The sequence below is a fragment of the Sapajus apella genome, unplaced genomic scaffold (genome assembly GCF_009761245.1).
Source record: "Sapajus apella isolate SASKATOON/1434 unplaced genomic scaffold, GSC_monkey_1.0 scaffold139, whole genome shotgun sequence".
Taxonomy (NCBI): Eukaryota; Metazoa; Chordata; class Mammalia; order Primates; family Cebidae; genus Sapajus; species Sapajus apella.
In genome coordinates, this window is record NW_022437079.1 from 2043104 (window position 1) to 2066059 (window position 22956).

The 22956-nt window shown below is 38.7% G+C and overlaps 1 protein-coding gene and 1 pseudogene across 3 annotated transcripts in view; one reads left to right on the plus strand and one right to left on the minus strand.

The window, feature by feature from the left end:
* Window positions 1-3979: 3979 nt before the first annotated feature.
* On the plus strand, window positions 3980-4075 carry LOC116540418 (annotated as a pseudogene).
* A 1115-nt stretch (window positions 4076-5190) lies between these two features.
* The window catches only part of MORF4L1 (mortality factor 4 like 1), a 28863-nt gene continuing 11097 nt past the window's right edge, over window positions 5191-22956 (minus strand). Inside the window, exons 4-13 of one of the 3 annotated variants that reach the window (XM_032263886.1) lie at window positions 20650-20766; window positions 18957-19043; window positions 17815-17895; window positions 12519-12544; window positions 11957-12045; window positions 10467-10568; window positions 9271-9359; window positions 8692-8864; window positions 8023-8107; window positions 5191-5941 (exon numbers count right to left, since the gene is read on the minus strand). In XM_032263886.1, coding sequence (XP_032119777.1) covers window positions 5857-5941; window positions 8023-8107; window positions 8692-8864; window positions 9271-9359; window positions 10467-10568; window positions 11957-12045; window positions 12519-12544; window positions 17815-17895; window positions 18957-19043; window positions 20650-20766 — 934 coding nt within the window. In that variant the 3' untranslated portion in view covers window positions 5191-5856. The remainder of the gene's footprint in view (window positions 5942-8022; window positions 8108-8691; window positions 8865-9270; window positions 9360-10466; window positions 10569-11956; window positions 12046-12518; window positions 12545-17814; window positions 17896-18956; window positions 19044-20649; window positions 20767-22956) is intronic. The other 2 variants (XM_032263887.1, XM_032263888.1) reach the window with 2 other exon arrangements.

Below are 22956 nucleotides of genomic sequence, written 5' to 3' on the forward strand. Positions count from 1 at the left end.
ATCTAACAGCACATCAAAACTTTATCCATCACAATAAAGTAGGATTCATCCCGGGAATGCAAGGCTGGTTCAACATGTGCAAATCTATAAATGTAATCCGTCATATAAACAGAACCAAAGACAAAAAAAGACATGATCATCTGAATAGATGCAGAGAAGACCTTCAACAAAATTCAACTGCTCTTTATGCTAAAAGCTCTCAATAAACTAGGTATCAATGGAATGTATCTCAAAATAATAAAAGCTATTTACGACAAACCCACAGCCAATATCATACTGAATGGGCAAAAACTGGAAGCACTTCCTTTGAAAACTGGCACTAGACAAGGGTACCCTCTCTCACCATTCCTATTCAACATAGTATTGAAGTTCTAGCCAGAAAATAAAATAAAATAAAGGTATTCAATTAGGAAAAGAGTAAGTCAAATTGTCTCTATTTGTAGATGACATGATTGTGTAATTAGAAGAGCCCATCATCTCAGCCCAAAATCTCCTTAAGATGATAAGCAACTTCAGCAAAGTCTCAGGATACAAAATCAATCTGCAAAAATCACAAGCATTCCTATACACCAATAACAGACTAAGAGCCAAATCATAAGCTAACTCCCATTTACAATTGCCACAAAGAGAATAAACCTAGGAATACAACTAAGAAAGGATGTGAAGAACCTCTTCAAGGAGAATTACAAACCACTTCTCAAGGAAATAAGAGAGAACACAAATAGATTTAAAAAAATTCCATGCTCATGGTTAAGAAGAATCAATATCATGAAAATGGTCATACTGCCCTAAGTAATTTATAGATTCAATGCTATCCCCATCAAGCTACCATTGACCTTCACAGACCTGGAAAAAAACCACCTTAAACTTCATATGGGATCAAAAAAGAGTCTGCATAGCCAAGACAATCCTAAGCAAAAAGAACAAAGCAGGAGGCAGCACGCTAACTGACTTCAAACTATACTACAAGGCTACATTAATCAAAACAGCATGGTACTGGTACCAAAACAGAGATATAGACCAATGGAACACAACAGAGGCCTCGGAAGTAATGCCACACATCTACAACCATCTGATCTTTTGAGAAATCTGACAACAACAAGCAATGGGGAAACTATTCCCCAGTTAATAAATGCCGTTGGGAAAACTGGCCAGCTATGTGCAGAAAGCAGAAACTGGACCCCTTCCTGACACCTGACACAAAAATTAACTCCAGATGGATTAAAGATTTAAACATAAGACCTAACACCATAAAAACCCTAGAAGAAAACACAGGCAAAACCATTCAGGACATAGGCATAGGCAAGGACTTCATGACTGAAACATCAAAAGCATTGGCAGCAAAAGCCAAAATAGACAAATGGGATCTAATTAAACTCCAGCACTCCTGTACAGCAAAAGAAACAATCATTAGAGTGAACTGGCAACCAAAAGAATGGGAAAAAATTTTTGCAATCTACCCATCTGACAAAGGGCTAATATCCAGAATCTACAAAGAACTAAAGCAGATTTACAAGAAAAAAACAAACGCCCCATCCAAAACTGAGCGAAGGATATGAACAGACACGTTTCAAAAGAAGATATTCATGTGGCCAACAAACATATTAAAAAATCATCACTGGTCACTAGAGAAATACAAATCAAAACCACATTAAGATACCATCTCACACCAGTTAGAATGCTGATCATTAAAAAATCTGGAGACGACAGATGCTGGAGAGGATGTGGAGAAATAGGAACACTTTTACACTATTAGTGGGAGTGTACATTAGTTCAACCATTTTGGAAGACAATGTGGCGACTCCTCAAGGATCTAGAAATAGAAATACCATTTGACCCAGCAATCCCATTACTGGTTACATACCCAAAGGATTATAAATCATTCTATTATAAAGACACAGGCACACGTTATGTTCACTGTGGCACTGTTTACAACAGCAAAGACCTGGAACCAACCCAAATGCCCATCAATGATAGACTGGATAAAATGTGGCACATATACACCATGGAATACTACGCAGCCATAAAAAAGGATGAGTTCATGTCCTTTGGAGGGACACGGATGAAGCCGGAAACGATCATTCTCAGCAAACTGACACAAGAACAGAAAACCAAACACCACTTGTTTTCACTCATAGGTGGGTGTTGAACATGGAGAACACACAGACACAGGGAGGAGAACATCACACACTGGGGTATTTTGCGGGTTGGGAGTCTAGGGGAGGAATAGCAGGGGGGCGGAGGGTGGAGAGGTTGGGGAGGGAATAACATTGGAAGAAATGCCTGATGTAGGTGATGGGGGAATGGAGGCAGCAAACCACCATGGCATGTGTGTACCTATGCAACAATCCTGCAAGATCTGCACATGTACCCCAGAACTTAAAATGTAGTAAGAAAAAAAGAAAAAAAAACGAATGGTACTAATATTAATATTCATCTAATTTTTTTTGATGAGCAATTTTTTTTTTACATCATTCCAGCTACTTGTTACTAATATGTAAGATATTCTGGAGCCACATTAAGAATTACTAGTAAATGGTCAGATACGGTGGCTCACGCAGGTAATCCCAGCACTTTGGGAGGCCGAGGTGGGCAGATCACTTGAGGTCAGAAGTTTTGAGACCAGCCTGACCAACGTGGAGAAACCCCATCTCTACTAAAAATACAAAAAAAAATAAGCCAGGCATGGTGCCACATGCCTATAATCCCAGCTACTCGGGAGGCTGAGGCAGAACAGCTTGATCCCGGGAGGCAAAGGTTGCGGTGAACTGAGATCGCACCAGTGCACTCCAGACTGGACAACAAGAGCGAAATTTCGCCTCAGAATTACTAATAAAACATATTTAAAATACTGTGTAAAATTTAATATCCAAAGATTACTGCCTCTTTTGGTGTCAAGTAAACCCAGCAATGTTCTATTCTAATGCTGTATTTAAATGCAGGGAAGAGGCTTAATGAATAAAGGTTTTGTGAAGCAAAATTTAAATTTCTGAATACAGAACTCTAAAGATTATTGTTATAACCCTCAAGACACAATTTTTTTTTTTTTTTTTTTTAAGAGAAAAAGAAAGGCTCACTCTGTCACCCAGGCTGGAGTGCAGTGGCGCAATCTTGGCTCACTGCAACCTCTGCCTCCTAGGTTCAAGGGATTCTCCTGCCTCAGCCTCCTGAGTAGCTGCGACTACACAGGTATGTACCACCAAGCCCAGCTAATTTTTACATTTTTAGTAGAGACAGGGTTTCACCATGTTGGCCAAGATGGTCTCAGTCTCCTGACCTCATGATCTGCCCGCCTAGGCCTCCCAAAGTTGGGTTTACAGTCATGAGCCACGGTGCCCGGCCAAGACACAAATTCTACAGCAGCAGTTCTCAATGAGTGGTCCAGAGATCTCTTTAGCACCTGAGACATTTTTATGCAGCCTATAAAGTTAAAGCCATTTTAAATTATTGGCTTTTTCCCAAGTGTACATGAAATTTTCCTAAGGTTACATGATATGTGACAGTATCATTCTGATGACTAATGAACACACATATTTTTAAGTTTTAAAGTTTTAATTTCTAACATAGTAAATAATGATGATATAAACAAAAAGCTCTTTAGAGTCCTCAACTTTAAGAGAAAGGGTTTTGCTCTGTCACCCAGGCTGGAGCACAGTGGTACATCACAGTTCACTCACTGCAGCCTTGTTATCTTGGGGTCGGTCAGGTGATCCTCCTGCCTCAGCCACTCAAGTAGCTTGGACCACAGACATCCACCACATATGGCTACTTTAAAAATTATTTGTACAGACAAAGTCTCCCCCTTTGCTGCCCACGCTGGTTTCAAACTTCTGGGCTCAAGTGATCCTCCCACCTCAGCCTCCCAAAGTGCTGAGATGACAGGCCTGAGCCAACATGCTCGGCCAGCAAATCTAACCAGTAACACTAATGTTCAAGGAACCATGAGTACACGTTAAAGAAAAATCACATCTAGGGCTCATTTTGTTAGCAAAAATCTTTAAAAATGAAACAATAAAGATTAGCATGGCCCCTGCCCAAAAATGACATGTAAACTCATGAAGTGTTTCTTTTTTTTTTTTTTTTAAGTCCCATCTGGATAAACAAGAACATTCAACAGCTGAAAGATACCAGGCAACAACAATCCTTGTTGAAAGTCCAATTAATTCAGTACAGTTGTGACAAAAAGGAAAGAGTAAAGAAATAGAGAACAGGCCGGGCACGGTGGCTCACACCTGTAATCCCAGCACTTTGGGAGGCTGAGGCGGGCGGATCATGAGGTCAAGAGATCAAGACCATTCTGGCCAACATAGTGAACCCCCACCTCTACTAAATATACAAAAAAAAAAAACAAAAAAAAAATTAGCTGGGTGTGGTGGCGCATGCCTGTAGTCCCAGCTACTCGGGAGGCTGAGGAAGGAGAATTGCTTGAACCCAGGAGATGGAGGTTGCAGTGAGCCGAGATCGCGCCACTGTGCTCCAGCCTGGTGCCTGGCGATGAAGCAAGACTGTCTCAAAAGAAAAAAAAAAAAGAAAAGAAAAGAAAAGAAATAGAGAACAAGTAAGGCGAATGAAGTAGGTGGCAGGAAGCCAACTATGGTTAGAAGCAGATCCCTTGAAACAAGCCAAGCAAACTCTGCTTCTTTGGAATTTATTCCTATTTCCCTCCTACGCTCACTTTCCCTCTTGCACTGCTGCTGTAACTCTTGCCATCTGAACTTATCTGCTGCTTTGCATTTTAATTCTTAACGTCTGTCATCCTCTACCCAAGTACTGACCACTTCATTACCTCTATCAAAAGGGACAGACGTTGCCCTTTACAACTTGCATGTTAATACTGTGTTGTCTACTGACATTTTTGGCTCATGTTTCTAGGGCAAACCCACAAAAATAAACAATTATAGACAGAAAAAAGCTGACAATAATTTTACACAGGTAAAAATGCCATTTAAGCTCAGAATAATTAACAATTTGGGGAAAGTTTAAAAAAAAAAAAAAAAAGTCATGTAAACTTTTTAGCTATGACAACTGCCAAAGCTGCTATAGATTACTGTTACACACCAAAGCTAATCATCTCATTCCATAAAGGCCATACCAGGAAACACAGCATCCACCTGAAAAACCACTGTCTAAATATAAGAAGGAATACACAAAACGCAACGGTTTTTGTAAGGCATCAACACAAGCACATTGTTCTTTGAAATTTAAAGAAAAAATTTATTGAAGATCTGAAAAACAATTCCTAAAAGATTGAATTTTCCAGAAAACTAGCTACACAATGCATTGCATCTATCATGTTAAAACGTGCATTAGACACAAATACAAAAACCATGAAACAAGCCACCATTCTTCAACAATTTGAGCAAAGATAAAATGCCTAAGTAACAACATGGATGACTTGCAAAGGATGGGCTCTTTACTTTAAGCACCATTAAAAAAAAAAAAAAAGGAGCACAAATGGATGAGTGTGTTCAGTTATATACACTGAATTGGACCTTTGGCACTAGGAATCAGAGCATTTTGTCATATAGCATTAACACGTATTATAAAAGTGCGTAGTGTCAAAGGAATAGAACCACCAGCATTCAAAAGCAGCTTTGTCAACTAGGCAATAAACACTCTACAGCATATCCCTCTGTTGTCCATCATTGAATACACTGGCAGCAACTTTAAAATGAAAAAAAAAGAAAAGAAAAAAGGAGCTATTACCCCTTTTATTTTCTCTGTTTAAAATCAAACAGAAAACAAACATCAATTGTTATACACTAACATCTTCAAAGCACATCGTTTGTACAAGAGATAGACTAAGAACAAAAATGTGTTTACGGAGATCCAAACGTGAGTGAGTGAGAGCATCTCTCACACAGCCTTCCGATGGTACTCAGGAGGAGCCACTTCATAATCACTGGCACTAAACAAAGTTGCAGAATTCTTTGCCAGGTACCTAAAAATAAAATATTCATTACAAAAAATTTTAAAGGTCATTATTTTATCCACATTTATTTATTTATTTATCCACATGTATTTATTATATACATAAGCCACAGAAAACCCTTTCCTAAAATACATTAAACCAGACACTATCTCACAGTAAAACCACATAATTACAATTCAGGTAAATAAGGTTATGTAACAAACAACACTATGCATATATAAAGGAATGAACTCTGGAGGTACTCCCCTATTTCTAAATAGAAAAGAACAGTTAGGTCTCCAGAGGACCAACTTGGGAGCTTGAACTGTCTTTAAGAAACAGTTATTACCCTATTACATGACAGTGTTACCCTAAAAGACCATCTAGACATTTTCTTAAAAAAAAAAAAATCATCGTCATCATATCTGCCAGGCACGGTAGTTCACGGCCGTAATCCCAGCACTTTGGGAGGCCAAGGCGGGCAAATCACCTGAGGCTGGGAGTTTGACACCAGCCTGACCAACATGGAGAAACCCCCGACTCTACTAACAAATACAAAACTAGCAGGGGGTGGTGGCAAATGCCTGTAATCCCAGCTACTTGGGAAGCTGAGGCAAGAGAATCACTTGAACTCGAGAGGCGGAGGTTACAATGAGCCGAGATCGCGCCACTGCACTCCAGCCTGTGCAACAAGAACAAAACTCCATCTCAAAAAAAAAAAAACTAGAGTGAAAAAGAAAAGAAAAGAAAAAGAAAGAAAAAATCCTATTAGGCCAGGTGCGGTGGCTCACACCAGTAATCACACTACTTTGGGATTGGGAGGCCGAGGCAGGAAAATCGTTTGAAGCAAGAACTTCAAGACCAGCCTGGCCAACATGGCAAAACCCTGTCTCTACTAAAAACACAAACGTTAGTCAGGCATGGTGGTGTACACCTGTAATCCCACCTAGTTGAGAGGCTGAAGCACAAGAATCACTTGAACCCAGGAGGTGGAGGTTGCAGTGAGGCATTATCACATCACTACACTCCAGCCTCGGAAACACAGCAGGACTCTGTCTCTAAACAAACGAACGTTTTTAAAAATATCACTGAATGTGAAATATCAAGTAGTAGAACACATTCCATACAGACACAGGTCCAAAGAAGGTATTTATCATTAGTAAAGCAAAGACGATACATTTTGCCTAGATTCTCAAGTTCGTGTTGCAGTTTTAAATTTATTGTAAAATAAACGATTGCAATGAGAAAATTCACTTACAGAAACATATAAGTAGGAATTAAAAACTCTCCCCTTTCATCCCAACTCATGCCCAACTAAGATCCACTTTGGAAAGCCAGATGTTAACGCAAGGTTAAAATAATGTTTCTCTGCAAACAGGAAACAGGAAACACACCATACTTCTCTACTACAACGGGGCTGTTTTCCATTGAAAACATAGGGACATCTTTATCAGTAAGTTTAGGGTGACCTCATCCTTTTAATAGCTGCTTGTTTCAAATTCTTCACTATGATAAAAATGCCCTCCAAAACTTGTAGAAACCAGGATTGCCCTTCTCTCCATTTCTTTAAACATTTAAACCTCAGCCGACCTGATAAATGCTGCTTTACTGACAGTTTATAATTTTATCATTTTCTTTTTACATATTTTTAATGGTCCTTTGTGCTGCCACTGCTGTAAATTTCCTTTCCTACTTTTCATTGGTTTGTTCATTTCTTATTGAATAAGAATTGTGTATTAAAGGTACCAGCAATTTATCATACACGGAACACTACAACACCATGAAAATATTACATTTGTCCTTTCATTGTCTTAACAGTTTTAATTTTAAACTTCAGATTCATCTAGGATTTGGTACATGACAGTAAGTGGGAATTTAACTTTGTTTTCTTCCAAATTGTCAGCTGTCTTTATCAGCAATCTACCAGACTGCACTGCTTTCCCCTATTGCACTGAGACTCCCACTATGTATTTGCACTTATGTATATCGCTCCATTAACCATCTAAGCCTGTACCAATATAATATTTAATGTTCTAGCATCTATACTGCCAATCCCTCCCATTACACACTAATTTTCAAATTCATGTTTATAATACCAAGCACAGACTTACTTTAGGAAATCGTGAAGATAATTCAGTAATAAAGCAAGGCTTTTCTCATCCAGAGGTGTATAGGCCAACATTGCTCCAATTCGTACTGTTTAAACAAGAGAATTTATTGAAAGTTACATCCAAGGCAGCAGCCCTTTAACCATGTATTTTAATTTTGTGGGCAAATGCAAATTCCTTTAAAGTACATGATTTTAGTCTGGGCACAGTGGCTCATGCCTGTAATCCCAGCATTTTGGGAGGCCAAGGTAGGCGATCACTTGAGATCAGGAGTTCCAGACCAGTCTGGCCAACATGGTGAAACCCCATTTCTACTAAAAATACAAAAATTAGCTGAGTGTGGTGGGGGGCACCTGTAATCCCAGCTATCTGGGAGGCTGAGGCAGGAGAATCGCTTGAAACAGCAGGCGGAGGTTGCAGTGAGCTGAGATAGCATCACTGCACTCCAGCCTGGGCGACAGAGTGAGACTCCGTCTCAAAAATAATAATAAAATAAAAATACATGATTTTTAAAACTCTTGCTCTTAAAGATTTTTTTGCTATTTAACATTCTAGATAAAAGTTCAAATTAAAATGGAGTCATGTTTTGGAAAGTTAATTATCTCTTATTCATTTAGGAAAGACACCCCCCCCCCAAAAAAAGTAAAATTATTTTCAACATGGCATTATTACCAAATAGTCTCAGTAGATGTGGCGCTCCATACACCTGGGACATGGGTGCATCAGGGTGATCTGCAAGAATTTCGGCATACTGTGGTCTCTCAAATTTGTACAGTAGCTGGGTACCCAACATTACATTGAAGTATTCTTTAATCCCTGCCACAACTTCATTAACCGCATACTCCCTGATAAATGAACAGAAATATTCCAAAACTGGTCAATGAAAAGAGCTGAGATGGAGAATAATTTAATCAACCAATTTAAAGAATTAAGAGTTGAGCTAGTAACAATGAACCCACAGCTGAGATTTTTTTTAAAAGGCACATGAAAGCAGCGTTTGACAAGCTTACATTTTCATATGGTTATGCAAATATTTACATGATAGCTTAAATTTTGCCTAAAATATTTACCATCTCTGGCCCTTTAAGAAAAAGTCGGCCAGCCAAATCCTACGTCAAAGCAGTGAAATTCTATTTTGCGAGTTTCTGGTGGTATGTTTCAGAGTCCATACAAATTTCAGACGATTTATTTAGAAACACATTTTTTTTAAAAAAAAGTCTTTGAGTGTATCTGAAAGGTGTATATTCTTACTTATTATCTGTGTTTCCACGAGATTTCTTGTAATTTGCATAATCCTCAAGAATGGAATCCACATTCTTCTTGGCAGGAAGATAAAAGAGCTAGGAAGACAAAAACATGCTTGAATATAAGCACTCTTTTTTTTTTAAAAAATACACCAGGAAAATTTTTACACAATTAAAAAATCACATAACAGTATTTCAAATTAGAAAAGACACTATTCAGCACTTAAAACATGGACAATGTGGCCTAGAAACTTTTAGTTACAAACAGTTTAATTACAGTTTCCAACTTACAATGGTTTGACTTAATTTTCCAACTCTCTGCTGGGCTTATTGGGATGTAACCCCATTCGAAGTTATGGAGCATCTATATATTTAAACAGCCAAATGTGGCTACTGAGGCCCTACTGGACAGAACAGCACAGCTTTTAAAAAATATCAAACTGTCAGACACACATAACAGACACAAATGTGCCTTTGTGGTATTACCAAGTCATCGTTTACTGTTATGCATATTATTTGCTAGACCTAGTCTAAAGCATTAAAATAGTTATTTTTTTATCCTCTCATCAACATTGTCAAATAGGAACTATTATTCCATTAAATGCAGAAACAAAAGCACAAAAAGGCTAAGAAACTTCTCCAAGCTCACAAACAGTAAGTTATACAGCCACGGCTTGAATCTTCGCAGTTTAGCTGTAACTGCATAATCCTCCAACAGATTCAAATCAGAATTCAAACTATGTCGTATGTTGTATATGACTGATATGTCGTAAGTCTCATAATCCTCAAGCAGTCCCTAATCATCTCCCCCCACCATCCCTAACACTACCTATGCCATTTGTTTAAATAATAATTTGTCCTACAAAATTCTCAATTATAGAGTTCAATGATTGATAAACATGTCGCTCCATTAAACACCCTATTTCCTGCAAATTAATAATAGACCCAGGAGTTTAGATTCAGGTTCTTTTCAGGGTCATGAATACCTTGCAGGTGGTGATAGGTGCTTTCTATGGCCTACCACTAGCAGTGACGAAAAGACAGTAAACACATGCTTCTTTGCCTTTCAGAATTAGTTCCTGCCCTAGCAATCTCCAAAAATTAGTTATTGCCACCCTTATCATTACAAACTCATAAAAGCTTTTTTTTTGCTAGCAAGAATGTATCACATTAGCTTAACAATCTGGGCAGCCTGCAATTTACCTGCTTTTGCCTGGTAATTAAGTCCCAGTCATCAACAAGCCACGGTTTTAGTTCTTCAGGAATCTTTACTTTAACTTCAACTCTGTTCATGAATGTTTCCTCCTATATAGAAATAAAAGAGTATTTAAAAACCCATCTTTATCACGCCACACACGCCAGGGTGGGCAACAGAGCGAGACACCATCTAAAAAAAAAAAAACAAAATAAAACAAAACAAAACCCCTATCATTTCTTGCTAAATACTAAACATGGAAGGCAGTTGACTTTTAGAGACACTACGTATAAATTCTCAAAGTAGCTAAGCATACAGCTGGAACTGTCATTTTTAAAAACTGTAAATGAAAAAGACCACACACAGCTTTGCTGCTGGGAGAAAAGAATCTGACCTTGAACCATAGTCTATTTAGTGCATTATCACGTGAAGGTAAAAATTCTTCAGTAAAGTTCCTCTTGTTCAGGAAATAAAACACCCTGACTTGATACGTTTTAACTTAGTATTTTCATATTTATCACTGACATCAAAACAACTATTCCAGACAAAACCATCTTAAAGATCCATCCTGAACTCATAAACGTAAATATATTGATTTCTAATAGTTTTCAAAAGCTGCCCCAAAATGCCTACTTTCAGATTCTACTATTTTTTATAAGCATACTACTGCTTTATAACTTCAGCCTCAGATATAAACTATGCCAGTTAGCAATTAAAATTCTAGGCTGGCTGCGGTGGCTCATGCCTGTAATCCCAATACTTTGGGAGGCCGAGATGGGCAGATCATGAGGTCAAGAGATCAAGACTATCCTGGCCAACTTGGTGAAACCCCGCCTCTACTAAAAATACAAAAAGTAGCCAGGTGTGGTGCCACGCACCTGTACTCCCAGCTACTTGGGAGGCTGAGGCAGGAGAATCACTTGAACCAGGGAGGCAGAGGTTGCAGTGAGCCAAGACTGTGCCACTGCACTCCAGCCTAGCCAACAGAGGGAGAGGCTGTCTCCAAAAAAAAAAAAAAAAAAAAAAAAAAAAGGAAAAGAAAACAAACAAAACTTTATTTTCAAATTCATACCTTTGGAAATTATGAATTAGGAATGAGACACTTTGCAAATTATATATAAAAATTCTGAACTATTAAGCACTCATCCACATATGAGAAACTAATAGGCTTTCTTGGTATTTTTGCAGGTTAAACCATCATGTAATTTAATAAACCACCTAATATGACCTAATAAGTGTACCCAGTCTAACACCAAAGACATAGTCTTGTAGGTGAACATGAAGCTTACACAACAAATGATGATCAATTGGGTAGGTAAATCTAGAGCTACCAGGTGAAATAAAGATGTACAGAAACATGTCCTTTACCCCGAAAAGAGAAAATGTTTAATTTTGGGAATTGACCATGTAAGCAAAGCTTACGGAAGTTCTATGATTATGTGATATAACTGAGACTAAAAATCCTAACACACTATTCATAAACTCAAGACAAACTCACATTTTCAACAGTAGGATCTACCCGGGCCCTTTTCTTCCGAGGAGGCTGAGGGGTCTCACTGGTACTGCCACCATCTCCATTTCCAGGTGCTGTGAATGTTGGGGGGGAGGGGTCTCATTTTAGCTAATTTAACAAACTCTTTAAGGAAAATAAGTCTCTTGACACATTCTCCCTTTTCATTTCTCCATTACACAGCTGTTACCGGAATCTAAGTTAAAAAATCACATTCCTACCAAAAATACAACTTTCATGAAGAGCTCTACCAAACATTTAATATAGGCAACATTTAACATCACTATCTTCCATTTATTTAAAAATCTTCTCAGTGGGAGTCATTAAGACTAAAGCAGATGAAAATAAATGCCCATAAGTTTCCCCTTGGTAAAAAGAGGTCTCTACTACCATGTACCTATTTTACAACACTCCTGTGAGACTCCATCTGAAAAAATCAATAAACATAAGCTTACTCCAAAATTTCATACCTTTCAAAATAGTGCAACTCAAAATGTCAATGTTGTCACAAAGGTAACATAAATTACATCAAGAAACTTAATATTCTTACTTTTCTGTTTGTTCTTTTTTGTTTTCCTAAAAGGAGAGAAAAAGAAAAAAATAATTATTTCCAGTAAAACTACTTTTGTTTCAATTTCCTTTATCAGGGTTAAGTTCACAGAGAAATGCTAACTTGGATAAAAGATAAGGTAGTAAATAGCTGGTTAAATTCCCATCTCTTTCCACAAAATACAATAAAATAAAATAAACCATGCCAGGGGCAGTGGCACATGTCTGTAATCCCAACATTTTAGGAGGTAAAGGTGGGTGGGTCTCTTGAGCTCAGAATTCGAGACCAGCCAGGGCAACACAACCAATCCTGTTCTCTATAAAAAAAAAAAACGCAAAAAGAAACTAGGCGAGGCAGGGCGCAGTGGCTCACACCTGTAATCCTAGCACTTTGGGAGGCCGAGGTGGGTGGATCACCTGAGGTCAGGAGTTCGAGACCAGCCTGGCCATCATGGAGAAACCCCATCTTAAAAAGAAAAAAAAAAAAGAAACCAGGCATAGTGGCACACGCCTATAGTCCCAGGTACTTGGGAAGCTGACACGAGAGGATGGCTTGATCCCAGGAGGCCAAGGCTGCAGTCGGCTGTGATCATACCACTGCACTCCAGTCTTAAAGCAAACCAAGAACAATTTAGTAAACAACTTCATTCTTCCAGGATTATATTTATATATGTTAAAGTACATGTTACATTATTAGGCCCACCAAAAAAAAAAAAAAAAGTGTCAAAGGTTAAAATTTTTTTCCAGCCGGGCGCGGTGGCTCAAGCCTGTAATCCCAGCACTTTGGGAGGCCGAGGCGGGTGGATCACAAGGTCAAGAGATCAAGACCATCCTGGTCAACATGGTGAAACCCCGTCTCTACTAAAAATACAAAAAATTAGCTGGGCATGGTGGCGCGTGCCTGTAGTCCCAGCTACTCAGGAGGCTGAGGCAGGAGAATTGCCTGAACCCAGGAGGCGGAGGTTGCGGTGAGCCGAGATCGCGCCATTGCACTCCAGCCTGGGTAACAAGAGCGAAACTCCGTCTCAAAAAAAAAAAAAAAAAAAAAAAAAAAATTTTCCAATTATTTAATATTTTCCCCCAGATATTTTTAGATTTGTGTATTTGTTTTATTGATTTTTTGTTGTTTTTGAGACAGTCTCGCTCTTGCCCAGGCTAGAGCACAATGGTACAATCATGACTCAATGCAGCCTCGACCTTTGGGGCAAAAGCAATCCTCCCACCTCAGCCTCCCAAGTAGCTGGGACCAAAAGCACACACCAACACACTCAGTGAATTTTTTGTTTTTATTTTTTATTTTGCAGAGATAGGGTCCGTAGTGCTGTTACCTAGACTTGTATACTTCTTAAATACCAATCTGCTACTCTATTCTCACTGGTCCGAACTTTGTTTCACTTTATTTCTTCTCTAAGTTATGCTCCTCTCCTTGTTCAACACTACACACTCCATATCCCATATTCAGGACAATGCTCAAGTCTCCGCAGCTTGATTACCCTAACAGGAACCTAACTCCTATCTACTTATGTACTGCCAAACGGAAAATTACTAATTGTGCTTTTTAATTTTAACTTTTTGAGATGGAGTCTTGTTCTGTCAGCAATCTCGGCTCACTGCAACCTCCGCCTCCTGGATTCAAGCGATTTTCCTGCCTTTTCCTGCTTCAGCCTCCCAAGTACCTGGGATTGTAGGCACCTGCCAACACACCTGGCTAATTTTTTTTACTTTTTTTTTTTTTTTTTTTTTTTTTTTTTGAGACGGAGTTTCGCTCGTTACCCAGGCTGGAGTGCAATGGTGCGATCTCGGCTCACCGCAACCTCCGCCTCCTGGGTTCAGGCAATTCTCCTGCCTCAACCTCCTGAGTAGCTGGGATTACAGGCACGCGCCACCATGCCCAGCTAATGTTTTGTATTTTCAGTAGAGACGGGGTTTCACCATGTTGACCAGGATGGTCTCGATCTCTTGACCTCGTGATCCACCCGCCTCGGCCTCCCAAAGTGCTGGGATTACAGGCGTGAGCCACCGCGCCCGGCCTAATTTTTGTATTTTAAAAGAGATGGGGTTTTGCCATGTTGGCCAGGCTGGCCTCAAACTCCTGACCTCAAGTGATTCACTAGCCTGGACCTCCCAAAGTGCTGGGATTACATGTTTGAGCCACCACGCCCAGCCTAATTTTGCTTTCGTTAATGTTATTTCTAGACCACAAGAAAAACAGTTCACTAAGCCCATGATTATGGATTACTTTTGATGGAACAATACTATAACGTCTGGATTTTTACTTTTCTGTAGCTTTAAATACTTACATATGTTATTAACTAAATATATTCGTTTAATTTAGGTCTTATGACTTGACAGTTCAAATTAACTTATGTTTGGATAAAAACACGAAAATCTGGCTGGGCAAAGTGGCTCACGCCTATAATCCCAGCACTTTGGGAGGCTGAGGCGGGTGGATCACGAGGTCAACAGATCGAGACCATCCTGGCCAACATGGTGAAACCTCGTCATTTTTTTTATAAATAAAAATTTTTAACTAAAAAAAAAAATAAATACAAAAATTAGCCAGGCATGGTGGCATGCGCCTGTAATCCCAGCTGCTCAGAAGACTGAGGCAGGAGAATCCCTTGAATCTGGGAGGTGGGGGTTGCAGTGAGCCAAGATCACATCATTGCACTACAGCCTGGGTGACAGAGAAATGTCTCCAAAAACAACAACAAAAAAAGAAACTGCACAATACTATATTAAATGCAAATAACTTATGGCATACCACCACTTGGATTTCTATATCACAATTTTTATGACAATGATAAAGAATTAGTTATAAACTATTATTTTATTGATAAAAATCTTGTTTTTCTATATAAACAGAAAATTACTGCCTTTTAAGATAAAATTACAATGAAATGCTATACTACAGTTTTCCAAAGAACCAGATCATGAAAACATGACACCACTTATAAAACTGAGCAATCCTCAAATAGTAACGCACTTAATTGTTCCCAAATCAATTATCTTTTCACCAAAAAGTAAAAAAAAAAAAAAAAAAAAAAACCCTCCCCAAATGTATTTAAATACCTTCATTTGCAAAACCTTACATTTTTTTCAGAGGCTAGAGGGCAAATGGTACAATCACAGATCACTGCAGTCTAGAACTCTTGGCCTCAAGCTATCACTCCCATCTCACCTCCTAAAACACTGGGCATTTTAAGTAGAAAAGTCAGATCATTAAGTCTGGCAAGAAATAAAATGACCTCTTATAAAAGTCATAATCTTTGGTTTTTCTGTTTGAGACAGAGTTTCATTCTTGTTGCCCAGGCTGCAGTGAAATGGAGCTATCTCGGCTAACTGCAACCTCCGCCTCCAGAGTTCAAGCGATTTTCCTGCCTCCGCATCCCTAGTAGTTGGAATTACAGATGTCCACCACCATGCCCAACTAATTTTTTCACTATATTGGTCAGGCTGGTCTCGAAGCCTTGACCCCAGGCAATCCACCCACCGCAGCCTCCCAAAGTGTTGGGACTATAGGCCTTAGCCACCTGTCTTGTTTTTATTTTTATATTACAAACACTTAAGAATACTTATTAAGTTACCATTCGTCATCCACTTTCAGATACATAAATTTTTTTGTTTTTGAGACAGGTTCTCACTCTATCACCAAGACTAAAGTGCAGCCTTGACCTCCAGGGCTCAGGTGATCCTCCCACCTCGGCCTCCTGAATAGGTGGGACTACAAGCATGTGCCACCCCACTCCTCCCCACTCCAGCTTATTTTTTTTGTAAAACTGGGGTCTCCCAATGTTGCCCAAGTCAGTCTCAAACTCCTGGGCTCAAGCTACCCTCCTACCTCAGCCTCCCAAAGGAGTGGAATTACATGTTGTGAGCAACCACACAGGCCTACATAAACTTTAAATATTCTCACTCTAAGCTTGGTACCAAGATGTTCTAAAATCCAGACTTAACAAGAAGCAATGTTTTGGGCTGGAAGCACTGGTTCACACCTGTAATCCCAGCACTTTGGGAGATCAAGGTGGGTGGATCATCTGAGGTCAGGAGTTCAAGACCAGCCTGACCAACATAATGAAACCCCATCTCTACTAAAAATACAAAAATTTGCCAGGCATGGTGGTGCATACCTGTAATCCCAGCTACTCGGGAAGCTGAGGCAGGAGAATCACTTGAACCCAAAAGGCAGAGGTTACAGTGAGCCAAGATCATGCCATTGCACTCCAGTCTGGGTAACAAAACCAAAACTCCATCTCAAAAAAAAAAAAAAGTTCAAGACCAGCATGGTGAAACCCTGTCTCTACTAAAAATACAAAAAAATGGCTGGCCGCGGTGGTTCACGCCTGTAATCCCAACACTTTGGGAGACCAAGGAGGGCACAGATCACGAGGTCAAGAGATCGAGACCATCCTGGCCAACATGGTAAAACCCCATCTCTACTAAAAATACAAAAATTAGCAGGGCATGGTGGCACGCACTTGTAATCCGAGCTACTACTCAGGAGGCTGAGGCAGGAGGATCACTTGAACCCAAGAGGTGGAAGCTGCAATGAGCCGAGACTGCACCACTGCACTCCAGCCTGGAGGCAGAGCAAGACTCAGTCTCAAAAAAAAAAAAAAAAAAAAAAAAAATAGCCAGGCATTGTGGCAGACACCTGTAATCCCAGCTCTTCTAAAGGCTGAGGCAGAGAACTGCTTGAATGTGGGAGGCAAAGGGTTGTAGTGAGCCAAGATCTCACCACTGTACTCCAGCCTGGGTGACAGACTCAGACTCCATCTCATAAAAGAAAAAAGAAAAAAAAAAAGTAATGGTTTTCTTGAAGGTGGGGACCAGGAGGGGAGTTGTTTAAAACCTTAACTTCTCATATATTTTTACCATGGGTTTCACCAAAGTGGGGATTAATTCATACATATTTTTAGCGCTTACCAGCACTTACTTTTTAGGTTTGAAAAGGCTTGCCATATTCCTATTGTATTTAAATTTTATAGTTGGAAAAAAGAAAAAGGCTTGCCAAAAAATTATCTTAAAACTTATAGCCACTAAGACTACCTTTGTAAAAGAAAACATTATATACACATATGTTTATACACACAACTTAAAGGGTGGGGGAACTTGCTGAGGAAAATTAAGGAATACGTATTTTAAATGACTTTAATGACCTGATAACTGAGGAATGGGATTCTCACTGGTTCCAATAATGTTCCAGTGTTTCCATTTTCAACACAGTCTAACACATAATAAGTATCAAATATTATCTTCACATATAGCATGCAAAATCAAAACAAAGAGCTTCTTACACTTCAACATTTTTCTGTTGCAGACCAGATGTCTTCTTTCCTGGGGCAGCCCCTCTCATCTTCCCTTCTGCATACTGCTCCCTTCAAAAATAATTTCAGTAGTGTCATCATAAAATGAGCATTTTTGTGACAAAATAAATTATGACAGCCTGATTCCATTAGGAATTTACATTCAAACTCTGGCACCAAGTTTTCAACAAATTGGACAGAGATAATATGTTATAAAAAAATTTAAAAAATTAAAAAAAAAAAAATCACTCAAGAAAGAGCAAAGGGCTCAATTAAAACCAAAATAATAAAAAGGTGCCCATAGGCCAGGTGTAGTGGCTCATGCCTATAATCCCAGCACTTTGGAAGGCTGAGGCTGGCAGATCACCTGAGGTCGGGAATTCAAGACCAGCCTCACCAACATAGTGAAACCCGGTCTTCACTAAAACTACAAAAATTAGCCAAGCATGGTGGCGTGCACCTGTAATCCCAGTTACTTTGGACGCTGAGGCAGGAGAATCGCTTGAACCCAGGGGGGTAAAGCTTTTATGCCACTGCACTCCAGCCTGGGCAACAAGAGCAAAACTGTCTAAATAAATAAATAAATAAATATTTAAAAAGTGACTGTAATAGATTGTTGTCCTATCATTGAAAATTCCATTTCTGTTTTGGAATTCACTAATCCCATTGTTTTATTTGTTCCCATTTGCCACTATCTTTTTAATTTTTGTAAATATACATTTCAACTTTGAAATTACAGTCTTTCAGGATCCCTTTTCCTGTGCTTTCAAAGATGAAAGACAAAATAGGAAATGCCTAGTTTGCTTTGTTTCCCCATGAAATGTGTCTTACACAGGGCTCCCAAAATAAGAAAGAAGATGTTTATCAATGAGTTCATACCTATAGCAATTTCCAATAACATTCTGCTGTTTTCTACCTAGGTCTCAGGATAAGCTCAAGTATGCTACATCCTTTGCCTAGAAATGACTTGTTTGATCACTTGAAGTCAAAGCTGTAACACAGCAGCTGAGACACACCAGGAATCATTTTATAGGCAGGGTGGGCAGCCAACGTGATCTCCATTGTTAATTCCATGTCCAAAAATTAATCTACAAGCATTTGCCCTTAATACTGAGTTCACAAAACTAACTTACTGATTGGCTTTTTGAAGTTCTCGCTGTTTCTGCAAATTGGTGTCCACATATTTGAGTACTCGGCTCTCCGGAACCCACTCATCCCAACTGAAAAAGAGGAAAGTTAAAGTTTCACTCAAAAATACTCTGACTCTGTTCTCCCATTAATTTTCTGAGATCCAAGCAACAAGACTAGATTTCTCTGAAGTAATTTGGTAAACTGGGAATTTTACCAAATTACTCAAAAGTTGAGAATTTATTCTCAAAAGTTGAGAATAAATATATTCTCAACTGAAATGAAAATCTAATGGAAGTCTGTTCTGTAAAAAGGAAAACTTTGTATTTTCAGAAGCAGCATTCCAAATCTAAGCTGCCAGAATCTGAAAGTAGATTATTCAAATTATTTTTAGAAATGGCTTAAGAGTATAGAATTTAACGTAAGATTACCTAAGTGATTAGCCTTATCTTAAAGACTTTAACTGCCAAAAATAAAGCACAGGAATCAAAAACACTTTTTTTTAGAGACTAAGTCTCGCTCTGTCTCCCAGGTTGGAGTACAGTGGCTCGATCTCAGCTTACTGCAACCTCCACTTCCCGGGTTCAAGCAATTCTCCTGCCTCAGCCGCCCCAGCAGCTGGGACTACAGGCACATGCCACCTTGCCTGGCTAATTTTTTGTGTTTTTAGGAGAGGTGGGGTTTCACCATGTTGGCCAGGCTCATGCCCATAATCCCAGCACTTCGGGAGGGTGAGGCAGGCAGATCACGAAGTCAGGAGTTTGAGACCAGCCTGACCAACATGGTGAAACCCAGTCGCTACTAAAAACACAAAAAATTGGCCAGGTGTCTGTAGTCCCAGCAGCTCAGGGGTGGGGGGTGGGCCTGAGGCAGGAGAATCACTTGAACCCAGTACACACAGGTTGCAGTGAGCTGAGTTTACGCCACTGCACTTCAGCCTGGGTGACAAGAGCAAGACTCCATCTCAAAAATAAAAAAATAATAAAACCAACTGTATAGTTAGCTGTGTATAATGACAAAGTTCCATACAGCTCTCTGGGTTTTCATTTCATCATCTATGAAATGAGGATAACAACAGTGCCTATCTCAAAAAACTGTTGTAAGAATACATGTAAAACACTTGAGAATCCCTGGAACAAAATAACAAACACTAAAGGTATGTCAGAAAACATACAAAGAAGTCTACAGTACTCAAAACACCATCTAGATTGACTTAGCTAAATTTGTGAAGTATTACAATGATTTGACACCCATTCTTCACCTTCACTCACTCACAAATGAACACATACTAACCTCTGAGGCAGATCAGAAAGCTGGCTTTCTAAATTAGAAGGCAGAACCAACTCTCTTAAAAACATTAAGGCATTCTGATGCTTCAAAAAGCTTGTTCAAAACAATTTCTGACTCTGTTTTTCCCTCAAAAAAGCCAACAAAAACAAGGTTATTTCTTAGGGAATGCTAAATTTTTTGAGCAGTAAATCTTTTCTCCTGCTGATGGAGCTCCTTTAGTGACACAATTAGGTGTATTCTCAAGGTAACCAATTTAAAAAGGTAACCAATTTTAAAAAATTGTTTAACACTTTCTTTTGTTTAATAATTTCCCACCTCTGACCTCTTATATAATACAGCCAAAAGGAAAATAATAAAAAGCAATCTTCAACATGATTTCCTAGAGAAAACTTCAAAACATGCATTTACCTAGAGGTCAGGAGGGGGTGGTGTACTGAGGGAGCTCCTTCAGGAACAGGAAAAAGGGCTACAATATCCTCATGTGTCTTCAAAGATTTTTCAGAGCGCCTGGGCCTCACAGCACTTCTGATACAGACAGCATAGTACAAAGTAATCTCAGTAACCAGGTGCAGAATTTAGCTTCAGCTTTAGTAAGATTCATTTACAAATGGAGTATTTGTCTGTGTCAACAAATTCCAATGAGGTTTGAAAAGTCAGAAATCTCAACCCTCTATTATGTTTTTGAAAAAAGATTAACTGAAGTTTAAGGAAATTCCAATTTGGGGACTAAGGTTTTGTTGAATTTACCAAGTATCCCACATAAACCATTTTCAAAATGAGAAAGTTATCTTTGAGATATTTATGTATAATTATATCTATTCCAATTCTAAAAAGGGAGTTAGCCAATTTTTAATTACCACAAGGTTCCATTTCAGAACCTTACAAACCCCTTCCCCACTGATATATAAAATGTATTTTAAAAAAGCACCTTGCTCTAAACACCAAGTTACAGCTAGAGTTTCCTTTATATGTAAAGAGCTGAAAATCCTTGCTGAACCAAAGAAAAATGAAGTGGACAACATCTTTTGCTCTAAGGAACATCACATCACTACTAGGGTAATAACTGAAGATCAAACATTCAGAAATTTTTATATTTAAGTCAAGCATAAGAGAATTTCAGAATTTTCTAAAGGTCATTTTTGAGTGCAATTCCCAAATTTACAATGATCCATGGTAATAACTGAAGGCCAAACACTCAAAAAATTTTATATACAGGTCAAGCATAAAATAATTTCCTCATTTTCTAACGGTAACATGACTAATTCCCAGATTCACAATGATCCATGGGCAGTATTTACATAGACTAAATACACAACACACTTATTAGGTATGTGAATAACTCCTCCCCCTTTCAAAATGAGTTTAAAGGCTTCTTTAAAGACTTTCTAGAGCTAAAATTCTTTCAGTATTACAAAGATCTACATACCAAGTGAACCAAAGACATTTCTGATATATTAATATTCCTCAATACATCTACAAAGATAGTAACAAATCTGTAATATCTGGTGCCATTTTAAAATTTTCCCAATCAGTAATATGTGTCAAATTATGAGAACAAAAAATCTACACAAACCTATCATTTCTTTGAGTTACTGGACTACAATACACCAAAGAGAAATGTCCATTACTTTTCGAAGCAATAAAAACAGAAAATACAAGCACTTGATATTTTCACAATTTGTGACAATCTACAAATGCCACTTAAAGTCCAGTCTTTGCACTGCACTTATCTGTGTGTGCAATTTTATACAGGGTATCTATTATACGTGGAAAAAGAACTAAGCAAAAAAGCTGTATTCACAAAGTGAAATTCTAAAACAATTTTCTAAGGTTTTCAAAAATATCTTCTATTCCCTTTTCATAGTTTCCCTTAATGTGTTCAATCACTTTTTTTTTTTTTTTCTGAATCTCACTCTGTCCCTCAAGCTGGAATACAGTGGTACGATCTTGGCTCACTGCAATCTCCACCTCCCAGGTTCAAGAGATTCTCCTGCCTCAGCCTCCCGAGCAGCTGGGACAACAGGCATGCATCACTGTGCCCGGCTAATTTTTTTATTTTTAGTAGAGACAAGGTTTCACCATGTTGGCCAGGCTAGACTCAAACTCCTGACCTCAAGTGATCCACCTGTCTTGGCCTCCCAAAGTGCTGAGATTACAGGCATGATCCACCATGCCCAGCCTCAATCACTTTTTCAAAATTTTTATTTGCTTATTTAATTCTAAGAGGGGTGTCTAGCTATGTTGTCCAGGCTGGCCTCAAACTCCTGAGCTCAACCTCAGCCTCCTAACAAGCTAAAACTATAGGCTCCACCATATCTGGCTCTAAAACAATTCCTTAAAAATCCAAGAGGTGGGGGAGAGCAGGCCTAACCCATAAATTTGCTTTGTGTTTTTCTTTGATATCCTGTATGGTCTTTAACTTTCCCACTGGTAGTATGCATAAAACCCAGATATCATCTTTCCTGTAGAGAAATGAGATTCTTGTAACGCTCTCAACTTTATCTGGATATTGTATTGCCAGAGTATCAGTATGTAAAATATACATAAGTATACTGAAATGCAGTTTTAGCAAGGCATTGTTTAGGAAGAAAAAGCTATGAAACACACTAGGAGTCACCAGATACTTTCCTATTTCCTAGATATTAGAATCCATTTAGTATTAAAATCACAGTTTACTTCTATCAAAACAGTTTTCTCCATTATTTTTTCAATTTC